We start from the raw sequence: 14,770 nt of genomic DNA on the forward strand, positions 1-14,770 counted from the left end.
TTTTGCAGAGATATGGTTCTTAGTATTATAATTATATCTAAAGAATGTTTCGGTCCGCTCCTATTTTAGTAGAGCTTTTCACAAAACTTTTAATATCAAAATCGAAAAAGGTGGCCGATTTTAGCAAAATTTTACAGTAAGAAATCTATGACAGTAACTGTCTTATAACTGCTAACGGAAGGCAATATTTCCATTTCTATAAGTAGTATACTACAGCTTTCATTTAAGTGATGATTCGTGGCATTCCTTATTGAATATGTCTTTGATATCCAAATAAGAGGACAGGTTGGTATACCCAATGTTCTGCTTCGCTCGACCTTGGACTTCCTTAGGATTATTTTCACAAAATGTCAAACTTAATTCGTAATAATTAGAACTTGAAAATATCACGGCTTCCGAAGCTCGCATTTGAGAATTTTTTCTACCTGAAATGCACATCCGTCCCACCATGCGGCACAAGTTCAACTTCAAATGCTTCTATGAATGGCTGTGCGTTTGCATTTCTACGCGCATACTTGAGAGTTGAGCTTGCAATTTAATATTCCAGTCATATGCAAAAATACTTAGCATGCAATTAGGGGCGGTCAAGTAAACATTAACAAATTATATGCTAACATAACATTTTGTCTTCAATCCATCCACTACACTTAATCCACCTGGTTGCTTAGTGCTAACGAGGCGATACCCAGTAGTGAAACATCTAAGTTTTTAAAAATATATGTACTAGATTACTACTTGAGTTTTATTAAAGGGAACAAATTCAGCTCGTAAACCAACGAAAATCCAGAGTTTTGTCATTACTGAAGGTTCCTGAGTTGCAAAATCAACTATAGCCTTTTATTTTTATTTTTCTTAGATAAAAACAAGTAAGGAAGGCTAAGTTCGGGTGTGGTAGGTGTCACACCCATTTTACAAAGTTGTTTCTAAAGTTATATTTTGCGTCAAAAAACCAATCCAATTACCATGTTTCATCTCTTTTTTCATATTTCGTACAGAATCATGGCATTTTTTTCATTTTTCGTAATATTCGATATCGAAAAAGTGGGCGTGGTCATAGTCGGATTTCGTCCATTTTTTATACCAAGATAAAGTGAGTTCAGGTAAGTACGTGAACAAAGTTTAGTAAAGATATATCGATTTTTACTGAAGTTATCGTGTTAACGGCCGAGCGGAAGGACAGACGGTCGACTGTGTATAAAAACTGGGCGTGGCTTCAAACGATTTCGCCTATTTTCACAGAAAACAGTTATCGTCATAGAGTCTATGAACCTACCAAATTTCACGAGGATTGGTAAATTTTTGTTCGACTTATGGCCTTAAAAGTATTCTAGACGAATTAAGTGAAAAAGGGCGGAGCCACTTCCATTTTGAAATTTTCTTTTATTTTTGTATTTTGTTGCACCATATCATTACTGGAGTTGAATGTTGACGTTATTTACTTATATACTGTAAAGATATTAAATTTTTTGTTAAAATTTGACTTAAAAAAAAAAAAAATTTAAAGTGGGCGTGTTCGTCATCTGCTTTTGCTAATTTTTATTTAGCACACATCTGGTAATCGGAGAAACCTGTCTGCCAAATTTCAGTATGATATCTACAACGACTGCCAAATTACAGCTTGCAAAACTTTTAAATTACCTTCTTTTAAAAATGGGCGGTGCCACGTCCATTGTCCAAAATTTTACTAATTTTCTATTTTGCGTCATAAGGTCAACGCACCTACCAAGTTTCATCGCTTTATCCGTTTTTGGTAATGAATTATCGCACTTTTTCGGTTTTTCGAAATCCTCGATATCGAAAAAGTGGGCGTGGTTGCTATCCGATTTCGTTCATTTTAAATAGCTGCCTGAGATGAGTGCCCAGGAACCCACATACCAAATTTCATCAAGGTACCTCAAAATTTACTCAAGTTATCGTGTTCTCTGCTCAGCTGAGTATAATTAACAAATTTGCACAAGGCGATATTTACTAGGATATGTTTATGAATTTTACTTCACACTAGACCTTACGATTTAATCGATTCATCGGCTGTTTTATATAGAGCTTACGACTTCTTCTGGAGCACAAGCGAAAATGTCTACAAAATCACAAGTAAAAAACACAGAAATGTACAGAATACTGCCAATGCAGCGACTGAATTGAAAGTCGAGAAGGTCGCAAGTATAACGAGTATTTCGAGTTTCAAGAATCTCGCGAGAAGTCGACTTCTCGATTTCTCGGGTCGCGAAAATATCGCTTGTGTTCGATAAGAAATCGTAAGCTCTATTTCACACTTCAAATCAGCTTGCTTTTCGGAAATTGAGTTTCGAACTCGTATACACTCCATTTATACCGATGTTAAGAAACCCTCTATCCCTTCAGACACGCTTTTTAATTTATCTCCAACTTTTGACTTTTTGCTGATATTCTTTTATACATGCTTTAGTACATACATATGAACTATATCTCTTTAATCCCAAATTATGTTTAATATTTTTTGGCTCGTTTAACAGAACTTGGTCAGTGACATTGGATGTCTTTTTGTTTTACTATTTAAGGCGCTAGAGTTAGAACTCATATACTTTCCCTTGTGAGTCGTGTATTTATCCTTATTTTCCATCATCAACATAAATTGGCGATTTTGGTCGCTACGAAACAAATCACGTCAGCTTTCACTGATTCCTCTTTTCCAGATACCGGTGCCCTTAGGAGTACATTTTGATCCAGAGCGTCTTTTTCATTCTCATAACATGCTAGGTTGTCCTTGGGGCTTTTACTCATTGCCCTCTGTTCAATATAATTTGACATTATATTTGCCGTTAGCGCCAGTTCCCAGATAGACGAAGAAGTTCTCCACATTCTCTAATTTTTACCCCTCAACAGTACCGTGGCTGCCAAGGCACGAATGAGCAGATTCTTACTTTGATCTCACTCTGTGTAAGACGTAGTTTTTTTGCCTTTCTATCGAATTCTGAAAAGAGAGAACTTGCGGTGAGCTTTTTAGTTTTGTTGATATTATCGCGATACGCCAAAATTTGCTTTAGAATGGCCGAGTGCGGTTCTTCCCAATCCTTACAGAATTGGTAGTGTTGCTCAGCTTCATTTGGCAAAGCCTTATTATCTTTGGAGGGAATTGAAAATTAGATTTTTTGAAAAACAGATTGCGCATGTATTCTTTTTCTTCTTCATAAAGCGAAAAGCATTATCGATTCATCGTGGCCGGCCGGCGGAATATTTTCGGTTATCAAGGATTGGGATATTGTTTTCACCACCTCCCTCGCTATCTGGCAATGAGGGAAATGTTCCCCCTATATATTTAGCACATTCTGTACATTGGTTACCAGGTCAAATAATAGTTCCTGCAGGAGTCCGCACGATCTTGAAACCTTTCGTAATAGCTCAAATTGTATTCGCTAAGTGGTCAGAGTCCATACCTGTACCTCCTAGTTTTTGCATACCCAGCATATAACCTATGAGTAGATCGAAAATACTCAACGATGCATGATCAACAACTGCTGCTTGTTGGGTTCATAATAAGCTCAACATTTTTAACATTACCCCCAACAAACACGAGGCAGGCAATGTTTGCCATACAAAACCCTTTAATGATACAGCAGTAATCTCTTATGAACTCCCTTTACATATTCGAGTTATATTTTACCTTTCATGAAAATGAAATGATATATTAAGTATGACACTAGTTTCATCTTGTAGCATTTGTTGGAACCAACCGGATCGGGCCGCTATATTTTTTTTTCCAGAAAAGAGGTTTTTTGTCATACCTTCCTGAAATTATCAGCCTGAAGTTTCACCAGATGCCTTCGCATTCTACGGTATACATTGTTGTCTGAGAAATCATAGAGATCGGTCAAAAACATAGTACAGAAACAGTTTCGCATGTATTTGCAGTGATCAAATAAACGCTCTCAAGGTAAGCTTTGACGGGCGGAGTTTTGCAACTCTTATTTCGTATGAGGATCAACTCTGCCTAGTATAAATGCCACATAACCTATTGTTCAGATAACACGCTCTTCTTCACCTCTGTCCCTTTTTTTAAAGCTAGATTTTCATCAACTGATTACGTATATGGCATATATTGTTATCTGAAAAGGTCTTATAGATCGATCGTATATATTCATGAAGAACAGTGAAACTTTGTGTGAGGAGTGCCAATCAATTATTTATTTGATGTATAATGTCGCTTATGTAAATCTAATCCCAATATGCTACATCTCATATGTTCACAAAAGGTATGAGGTCTTCGGCACAGCCGAAGACAGCCCATCCTTACTTGTATTTGTGTACTTTCATCATCTTCATTCATCTTTGTATTCCTACTATGTAAATGATACATTCATACTGCATGCGCTTTATGGTTACAAAATATAGCAACAGCCAGAACATATTTGATATGCGCTTGTTGAGAGTAATGAGAAAAGCTCCTTTTTTCCTTTATTACATAGCATACCATCAGGCGCATAACCACTTCACATTGCACTTCACCTTTCACTCTTTGTAGTATACTCCACTCTCAAACCCAACTTAGGGCATATTTTTTCGGTTTAACATTATTAGTGCATTTACTAGTTGACTTTGAAAGAATAAAGCAATGAGAGTGTGGTATGAGTGGTTCGCCAGTGGTCGAGAAGCTATTAAGTTGAAGCAAATGAAACAACAAAAAAAAACTGGTATTAATAACAAAATGAGATTGAATTCTATGCCCTGGGGTACCTGCGAAAATAATAGCAACAACGAACACGTATGCATATTTTTATAAGCTTTCTGAATGGAAATCTGTGGTTCGAGCTTTACAATGCGAAATTTAATTTTAAAGCATACTTTTGGGAGCGTGCATACATACACTTGAATCGTACTTTCTGGCAGTAAATCGTATATTTTTTATTTAATTAAGATGGACATGAATTGTGGTTTGGCTGGAATCTGGTACCGCAAAACGTGCATATTTCTATCTGTGGGAATATTTGCTTTGCAGTTTCGAAGCTGCAGTTGGATGCTGGTTGTGCCACGCTTGAGTGGCGCAGCAAATTGAGTAAAATTTTGGTAGATTTTTTAATACATACATATTTCATTCTTTTGTTTTTAGTATGTATGCAATCATTTCTTTATTTTTATTTAACCGATTTTTTTTTATTTCCTTCTTGCAGCCGGTGCTGGACGAAAAGGTTTACGCCTCGACTTGGTATCTACAATGACCACGGATTGCCGCTTAAGGTATTGATGCGTGGGCACCTCACTTTCCTCGTCAGGTAGAGCAGCTGCATTAAATAAATTAATAAAGAAAAAAATATTTTTGCGTATAAAATTAATTTGAAAATTGAACTGGTAAATTTTACGAAAAAGAAAATAACTCTGGCTTTTTCTTCATGCATGACCTACCTGCAGCCGGCGCTTGTTCAGGGGAAGAGGAAGATGTACCAGCAGCACGTTTCGTGCGTCCAGCCAGCAAATTGTAATAACATAACGGCATTGGTTGTGGCTTCTGCCCCTCGGTAACTGTGGGCGACTTGGGTGGCTCAGCTATTGTATAAAGTTCATCGGTCTATTTTTGGCCAGAAATAAAAATGAAATTAATATTCTTAATTGAATAAACAAAAAAGCGCTTATGTACAAATGACTGCGTTAGCTTACCTCCAAATCTAAATTCGGCACATCGATTGGAGAGTAATCTGCGGACTTACTTGTCTCCTGGCAGCACTGGAGTTTGAACTTCAAGATCTGCAATGAAAAATCAAATTGTGAGTTAGTTTACATATTATTGTTTGATGATTGACGGATCTTTAGGAAATGTTCATAGTAGGTTAGGTACAATATATGCTACACACGCTTGTGAAAAAGATTACACACGCTGTATAAAAGTATTTCGAAAACCAGAACTAACTTTGTAGTGACGCTCTTGACATACCGTAAAGCAAAGACCTTTAGAAAAATATTTGCTCACTTCTAGGTCTGGGCCTTTTTTATTTTTCCGGCCGGTGTTATCAATGCAACGGAAGGGATCAGAGCGATAACCACCCGAATTGAAACTCTCTATACCAAATACAGACCAGTGGCCGAGAAAGAGACTCAGTGTGAAGGAATGATTGAGCGTTACGGCCAACGCTCTAGAGGTATAACTGCACCTACTACAGGATTAACATACTACATCATTTCATCACTGTGCTACAATTTTAAGGACAGTTTGGCACAAAGATAAGAAAAAAAAAGATCCGTTAAATATGTACACTGAATATTCAAAGTAAATGAAAAGTAGCAGATTTTAGCACCTGGCAGACAACGTGAAGTGAGAGTTGTGACCAAAGTATTGAAAGCTGTGTGGAAGACTCACAAATTGGACCACCAAATCATATTACCAAAAGAGAGATGACTGTAGGACACTACCTTTCGGCGTCAGTATCTTATATGTTAGGCCTCTTTAGTGGTAGCAGATGTTGAAAGGGCGGTTTCTGCACGAAAGAATAAAGCAAGTTCGGTGATCATATGTCCTGCGTTCGCCGTACTAATGCTATAGCTATTAAGACGGAGACCGATAAACTATTTAAGTAGCAATTAAAACAGGCACAAGAAAGCTTCTTGTATTTGCTAAGAATGCGGATTTTTGTTGTTTAAGTCTTGATTCATAATCAGGTTTTTCTATTTGTGACATTATGGACACATTCAGTCTATGTGTGTGAAATAGAGAAAATGGAAAAATAAAAAGAGGAAAGCAGGTATAGGAAGAAGAATAGGATTTGGATAGGGAAGTGGGAAGAGAAGATCAAAAAAGTAGGTGTAGGAAAAAAGGGGAAGGTATGGCACAAGAGGAGTGAGAAAGAGTGTTGGAACTGAAGTCAAAGAGGCAGATGTGGAACAAAGAAAAAAATAATAAAGATGACTAATAAGAACGAGGCTATGAATGGGGCGAAGAGTTACGTCTTTAAAGTAGACATGTAAATTGTCGTTCGGCACAACGACTGCCGAATCGGATGGAAATTATTGTAACTTTTTATAATGTTATCATTTATAATGTTATCATTTTGCTAAAAAGACTTAATTTTTCTTATTAAAAACTTTTATTCGAGCTCTAGGCCACACAAATATATATATCGAAATTTCAAAACCGATTTTGATTTTGCATATACAATATTTGTTGTAGTTGATATTTCAACCTCAGTTTGAAGTCATCTTCAGGAACATATGATTCTTGGAGTCGATAAGCAACAATCATATGTTCCTGAAGATGACTTCAACCTGAGGTCGCAATATCGACAACAATAAATATTGTATATGACAAAATATATATGACATATACGAGTATATAAGAAACATCCTGATTTTCAGCTTACTGATTACACAGGCCGGCAAGAAATTTGACCATAAACCAGACCATACTTTCCTAAAGGTTTTCGATGCGCTGAATTCAAATCTGGACGGAGAATTGTTCTATCACGTGAGGATTTTGAGATATCCTAACCTAAATGTGCAAAAAACACCGTTTTTGCCTATTTTTGAGGTTATATATAAACGACAGATTTTTTTTTTAAAAAGCACACATAGCATCTTAAAGAGGAAGTCTTTCTCTTAGGGATGGCATTGAGTTTGTCAAATGTCTTTTTTTTCGCTAAGATAGAGCAATTTAAAGTTTATAAATTTGCAAATTTTCCTTCTTTTAATTTTCTGACCAGTTTTTAATTATTTGAATGTTTATAGGCTTTCCTGATCTTTTCGATTTGAAACGAAAACACTAAAAACTTTAGTTTTCCTCCATTTTTACCCAACATTTCGCCAAACTCCTTGGCATCATCAGGGGTTAAATCTTTATTATACAAAGAAATAATTTAATACATATCTATAAAATCACAAAAACAAAGTGATTATAAACTAAAAAAGATTTATCGGTACCATCATCTTTAGGTACACTTCTCGTACTCTACTTGCTAATTTTCCTATAGCTGAAAAACCACTGAATTAACGTAGGTATGATGCAGTAGAACACAAAAAAAAAAAAAAAAAAAAAAAAAAAAAAAAACAAAAAAAAAACAGTCATCACAGCCACGTCCACGTTTCGTGACTCTGGGTTCGGCTGAGAGCGGCAAAAATTCTTCGAGGTTTGTGAACTTGGGTGAAGGCTTGGCTTTGTGGGCTACGGGTATATAAGCTTGGGGTTTCGGGTATTACGGTTTTTGGGCTTGGGGTTTTGGCATTGGGGTTTACGGGCTTGGGGTTTATGTGTTAATAGTTTGTGGGATTGTGTTTTGTGGGCTTGTGGTGTTTAAGCATTAGGTTTATAGATTAAAATTACCGGTTTGAGGTTTTTGGGTTTGGGGTATGTGGGATTGGCGTCTGTGAGCTTGGGGTTTGTGGGATCGAGTTACTTGGACTTAAGATATGTAAGCTTGAAATTTGTAGACTTTTGTAAGAGGTATATGTTCTACTGCATCATACCTACGTTAATTCAGTGGTTTTTCAGCTATAGGAAAATTTGCAAATTTATAAACTTTAAATTGCTCTATCTTAGCGAAAAAAAAGACATTTGAGCAAACTCAACGCCATTCGTAAGAGAAAGACTTCCTATTTAAGATGCTATGTGTGCTTTAAAAAAAAAAAAATCTGTCGTTTATATATAACCTCAAAAATAGGCAAAAACGGTGTTTTTTGCACATTTAGGTTAGGATATCTCAAAATCCTGACATGATAGAGCAATTCTCCCTCCAGATTTGAATTCAGCGCATCGAAAAACTTTAGGAAAGTATGGTCTGGTTTATGGTCAAACAAATCGGTCTCATTTTGTCGGCCTGCGTTATTTGCAATTTGTTGAACTGCGGTCCAAACTCTTGATCCAAAGCAGACAGTGGCTCGGTTTGAAAAAAAGATAAAACCTTTTCTGTTGCAAATAGAAGTATGTGAATAAAAGTGATACTAGGTTCCAATTAACATACATAAACCTGAACTTTATTTCAAAAATCACTGAAAGACGCTTAGAACCAGTGCATTTACACTTTAAGTTCCACTTGCAGAACGGCAAGTTATGTTTTAGCTCAGAGTTTATGTATGCATTTAACCCCTCATGTCAGATTATCTCTGAGTTAAAAAGTTAACTTGCCGTTGCGCAAGTGGGCCTAAAAGGATCGAAACTAGAATCGAAAAGAAAATGAATCGACTCCTATCAGAAAAATCGATATACTTACATCTATGAAATCGTCATCCTGTGCTTCGTTAGTTAAAAAATTCGGCAAGTTCTCGACGTGTATATATAATCCCTTAGGCTTCAAGTTAATGTGGCTTTCGTCAACCTCCTGTAGCTTATAAATCATTTCAATCAAATGTTCTTTAATAAATTTCAGAATGGTCAGCGTGTGTTCAGAGGCTTCATTATTTTTCTGCTTCTCCGTTTCTAGCCCTGAAATTTTAAGCTTAATTTGTTCCACGACTTCCTGATTACTGAGGACAGGTAAAGAAATATGCAGATATTATTTACAAGTATTTAAACGAAAATAGACCACTTACACCTCAGTCTCTTGAACATCCGAAAATTTTATAGATTCCAATGCTGCAGTTAGTTGTTCTCTTTGTGCTTCCAGCAAAGACTTCTCCTTCTCAGCGGCCGTGCGTAAGTAAGCCAATCGTTCGGCAGATTCTTTTTGTGAGCAAAAACGATCATAGACTTCTGCGGGCGTGGTTGCACCACTCACCTCCATTAATTGCTTGAAACAACTTTCCATTTCGGCTGTTAAATTTTGCAATTGTGCAGTTTCGTCCAATTCAGTTTCAGTTTTAGCTGTGAGTTGATCACCCGAGCTTGAACCTAAACTGTCCTGATGAAGTAGTGTCTTATTTTCAACAAATAGTTTACGTCCAATACGTTCCAGTTCCATTTTACGTGCCTCAACTTGTTTGCGAAAATCGAGTGCCTGACGTCCGCGTATTTTCTGTGAGTGACGCGCTTGTTGTTCTTGACGTTGAAGAGAAGTTTTGGCAGCGTCGCGCATTTCTATGGCCTCATTGTGCACTTCCTAGTTAAGGAGAGGGAACGAAACATATTTAAAGGTTTGTATATCGAAAAGGAGAAAGCCCTTAGATCTAGGTTTGGATACAAACATCAGTTTACGATTTCTTTCTAGAACAATAGAAATAAAATTAAAAAATTACCTGCAATCTATTTATTTCTGCCTGTTGCTCACTAAGTGCACCTTCAAGCTCACGCAGACTGCGTTCAAAACGTTCAGAATCATTCATTAGTGAAGTTTCAATCGACCGATACTTTTTCCGTATATGCTCAGCTTCCATCCATTGAACGTTGGTTCGATGTATTTCATTTTCAAGCTGGCAGACCAACTTTTTTTAGAAAAGGAATTGAAGATTACTTCAACTTATCTTAGTTAACTCAAAAGAAAAACAAAGTATTAAATATCTTTATAAAGGAGCCAACTACGAATGATAGAATAAAATTATTTTATCTGTATTTAATTAGCGAGACATATTGCTTTATGCAATTGTTTTTTTTATTGATATTAGAGAAAAATGAAAAGTTTACAAATAGCGATGGTTACCAGAAAATGTTTCTGAATTTCACTTCTTCATCAGCTAACTTTTCGGGAGCTGAGTATTGAACTCAAAATCTCCTAAAAAACCCAAAACCGAACCCAGAGGGCGTGCAATCGACTTTGTATAGAAAGGTTATCATATCTACTTAATATTGACTTAGTTTTTTAAGGAAAATGTATCGATAACAATAACAGTTCGAACATTTTTCTTTAACAAAAATATTTTTCGATAATTTTTGATTACAAATCGATATGTTTTCCACAACATGTAAGACAATTTTTTATAACAAATCGGTAGCTTGCTGATAGTGAATTCTTCGAAAGTAGTTGTTATAAATCACAAGTCTATAATATGTCGAAAACAATCCAATAACATGCCGATAATTGTTGGCCCGACAACTTTTCGTAGTCATAAATGAGTTGTTCCGAAGACTCTAATTATCTCTCTGTGTTATTATGTTGAAGTGTAGGCGCAATTCTATCAAATCGTCTTTCTAAATGACCTCATTTTCAAAATTAAATTGATAAGATTACAAAGTCAATCCCTCTCTCAAATTGTGTGTTAGTGGATAAATGTTACCGATATTAAAATCATTAATTCTCAGAAATTAATTAAGGTTTTACTTTATCTAAGTAATTGCGGTTTTTAGTACAGGCCTTCTACATTTAAAAAGAATTATTAATGATTAACCTATATTTTGGCTTTGCATCCCAAGAAAACGACTGCCACTCACAAAGCAGAACCCAGAAGGGAAAATTTAAACTTCGCTAAACATAATTTCTCCAAACACAAACCTTTCTATTTGCATCCTCCTCTAACGTCTCTGGCGGCTTTTCTCCCAAATTCTGCGCAAGTGCCGCCTTAGCCGCATTCAAACCCCGATATTGTTGCAACAATTTAGCCAAACGCTCCTTGCGACATTTAAAACGATGTCTCAGTAAATCCAACTGTTTCCGCTGTTCTGTGATTTTTAAATCGGTTAAGAAGATGGCGTCATCCGCACTTCGCGCACCAATGGGGTAACTCATTTTCCCCACCGCAATTACGGCAGTGGCGATGGTGGTGCTAGCCTTGCGCACTTCTCCTGTTGGTGGTTCTTCTTTGATGATGACTGCGCGTTGCAGTGGATTTCGCAATTGACCACATTTGTATGTTAATTCTTTAATTTCCTTTTTTAGCGTTGATATAGTTTCGCGATTGATACGATTTTGCTTTTGCCATTCTGCTGCATTAGCCGTCTTTTGACCTTCTGCAAATTTTTAAGAGGTGTTAAAGTTAAAGAAAGTTGAAGAAATCTTGTGTGGTTTTTGGTCGGTAACACTTACCAGCAAGCACTATGCGCTTCTTTAGTTCTGCAATTTTTGTATTTATTTCACCAATTTTGTCTATTTCGGCAGCCTCCCGTAAAGGCATTTTTAAAAAACTTCACCTCCATCTAACTCGCAGAATAATTCAACAAACAATGATAAGTATTGTTAATTTTATTTATTGTGGCAACAATCAAATTTTGTTATAGCAACAATTTGATTGAATTCGGTACTAAGTAACGAGTTTAAACAACCCTGTGATATAAGGGATAACGGGATAATGTGGCAATGGTTTGATTTTTTCACTTATGTGTATATCATTTCAAGAATCATGTTCCCAAACTCTATACCAGTCATGTTGGGAGGTGCATAGGGACTAAACAATTTTGTTCCTTTGATTTTCGCCCACGTGAATCCAGATAATGATATTTGAACCGCGAAAGAAGGTGTTGGGTCCAAATTGAGGCTTTCTCAGATGAGTCCGAGAGCTAATCTTATTCATGAAGGCGAAACTCTTACTTTTATAGAATCAATCCAGACATACGCAATATATTTCCTTCATGAAATGTGTCTTCACATAACAATAACAACTTTTTCACTCAATTGTAATGTGAAACCAAACCCCCTAACATGAGTGTATATCCAACCCTATTGAAACTAAAATCTTTCTTGGCGTTTTCTCATAGATTATAGATGATTATTTGTAAGTAACCGCTCTTATTGGACCAGACTCTATGCACTGCTACAACAAAAAAAAAGAAGATGAAGCGGAAATAGCACGCCAGCGGGAAGTCCCCCATCCTTAAAATATACCCGCGATAAGTATGCCTGTCACAAGAGGCGAAAAAATACCCAATAAGGTTAAGGAGTTGTGTGGTGTAACAATTTCAAAAGGAAACGTAAAATAATAATAATTGGATGACAACGACATATACTGGAAAAGCAAAATATAAATTAGCAAACTTTTTAAAAAAAAATACAACATTAACACAGCGTTCAAACATCGAGCAACCTAAGGCGAAAAATAAGAACTAAGTCTGACTCAGAGAATCCGTTTAGCAGACACGGCGTTAATAAGCTTACCTGCGGATGCCAACACAATAACATAGAACAAATAGGAGGTAAATAAGAACGCGGTTCAGAGAACACATTCGAGTTTACAACAAAAAACACGGAATCTAAACATCATCGCATGTTCGAAAATGAATGTTCCTCAGCAAACATAAATAAAACAGTCAGGGTCCTTCACAACCGAATACATGGAAATCTTCAAACAGAAAACAGAGACGGTAGAATAATAAACTAAAAGATACACACAATTTCTGAAACAATATTTGAGCCTTTAAAACTTATTTACAAGAAACAAAGTAATCACACAGGTAAAACAGAAAAGCACACAACAACAAATAAACACAAAATAATAAACACACAAAAGCAGCACACCCACAAAGAAAGTCAAACGACTAGAATTACTGACTTCTACCTGCCTCAGTCAGCCACACAAATCGGTCAGTAAAAACGACCCTCAGTTCTGAATGAACACACATCACATACACATACATATGCACAAACATTCTTTTTGACAGTACCGCTCATGTACCTACGAACTATAAATACAAGACAAACGACAAAAACAGATCAGAACGCAAATCGACACTGATGATGGCACAACGCCGAAATCGGTTTGTCTAGAAACCAAATTTTACAAGGTCGAAAAATCAACAAAACAAAATGCGGAACGTACTGGATCTATATCCGGCAAAGGCTCCTCAATACCGATAACAAAGATGATTTTAAATAAAGCACTTAACTTGCTTGGTTAATATTGGTTTTTTTTTCTTGTGTAATCCAATGAAGTGTAGTACTTACGTATATCAAGCTCCAAGCATATTTTTGATAAACCAGCATACATAAGTGGGGAATAGAAAATTAAGTTTTAACCAAACTTAGCTTTTTTTAAGTTTCAGCAGCAAGCGACTGAAATGGATCAATTTTATTTTCCTTTCCTTTCCGGCGACTTCGGTTACTTGAATAATTTGCAGCAACAGCATGTACAATTCTGTTGTAGGTGTTTTGAAGCTTTAAGCTCTAACAAGCAGTGGAGGTGTTAAATGCTTTAACAATTCCACTGGATTGTGTATGTATGTGTGTTTTTACAACTAAAATACACTACATTTGCGGAATTGGCGCATGTACATATTTACTTAAAGTACGCATTCACTAACCTGCATTTTTTCCCATTTATTTATTGAGTTCCGTTGAACTTTATTTGCAATTACAAATGGCCATTAAAGGGCTATCAGCATTTAACTGGAAGCCGATTTCCTTACCATCAGAAGGGATTGTCCATGACCTTCTCTGCCATGTACATGCACACAAATATTGCATTTAATCCGGTAGCTGGTTGGATAAATAAAGAGTTTTTTGGCCAGTTTCGTGTTATTGTGAGCATTGGGCATGTGTTAAGAGGATTGTGTAGTGTTGGTGTCGGTAAAAGTGTGGCGATAAGCGCCAAGGTAAACACTTCAAGCAGAAGGATGTTTAAGTGGCACATTTTAATTAAAACAGATTGACGACTTAAAACGGTCGATGCTAATGTCTACGTTTAAGCTCTGATGGTTGATGATCCTTTACACTCGACAAACTTAACGAACATCTTTCAGCGGATTTACGACATTTGCAATGTTGAGCGCTGTAGATTTGATGTTAAGGCACTGCGAAGCAATTGAAGATACAAAAGAAATACAAATTTAATGCAGCATTTTTTTATTGAGTATAGATCAGGGGTCTGAATTCCACATCACAATTTGCTTTCATTGCGAATGGGATAGGGCAGTCGCTTTTATTTTTTTGAGACCCATGGTGTATATTAATATGGCAACATATGAAAGTAAAAAGAATAATATATGGATAGAGATTTATCTGCTTGGCAGACCTCAACT

At 36.3% G+C, this 14,770-nt stretch overlaps 1 protein-coding gene across 1 annotated transcript; it reads right to left on the reverse strand.

Moving 5' to 3' along the window:
- Positions 1-5,125: 5,125 nt before the first annotated feature.
- Positions 5,126-11,934, reverse strand: CCDC151 (Coiled-coil domain containing protein 151). The gene is made up of 8 exons (XM_067778327.1): positions 11,847-11,934; positions 11,316-11,770; positions 10,126-10,311; positions 9,484-9,989; positions 9,165-9,417; positions 5,629-5,715; positions 5,377-5,539; positions 5,126-5,255 (listed from the first exon to the last, which is right to left on the reverse strand). Exons 1-8 carry the CDS (start codon positions 11,932-11,934, stop codon positions 5,128-5,130), a joined length of 1,866 nt encoding a protein of 621 aa, XP_067634428.1. The 3' UTR covers positions 5,126-5,127.
- Between the last annotated feature and the right edge of the window lie 2,836 nt (positions 11,935-14,770).

Source organism: Eurosta solidaginis, chromosome 3, assembly GCF_040869045.1.
Source record: "Eurosta solidaginis isolate ZX-2024a chromosome 3, ASM4086904v1, whole genome shotgun sequence".
Taxonomy (NCBI): domain Eukaryota; kingdom Metazoa; phylum Arthropoda; class Insecta; order Diptera; family Tephritidae; genus Eurosta; species Eurosta solidaginis.

What these genes read in the sequence shown, in the direction of transcription:
- CCDC151 (XM_067778327.1), bottom strand. Translation starts at nt 11,934, where the DNA reads ATGCCTTTACGGGAGGCTGCCGAAATAGACAAAATTGGTGAAATAAAT. An exon ending in GATGTTCAAGAGACTGAGGT is followed by an intron (nt 9,418 to 9,483) that starts GTAAGTGGTCTA and finishes ACCTGTCCTCAG; the next exon opens with TAATCAGGAAGTCGTGGAAC. An exon ending in TGAACAAGCGCCGGCTGCAG is followed by an intron (nt 5,256 to 5,376) that starts GTAGGTCATGCA and finishes TATTTAATGCAG; the next exon opens with CTGCTCTACCTGACGAGGAA.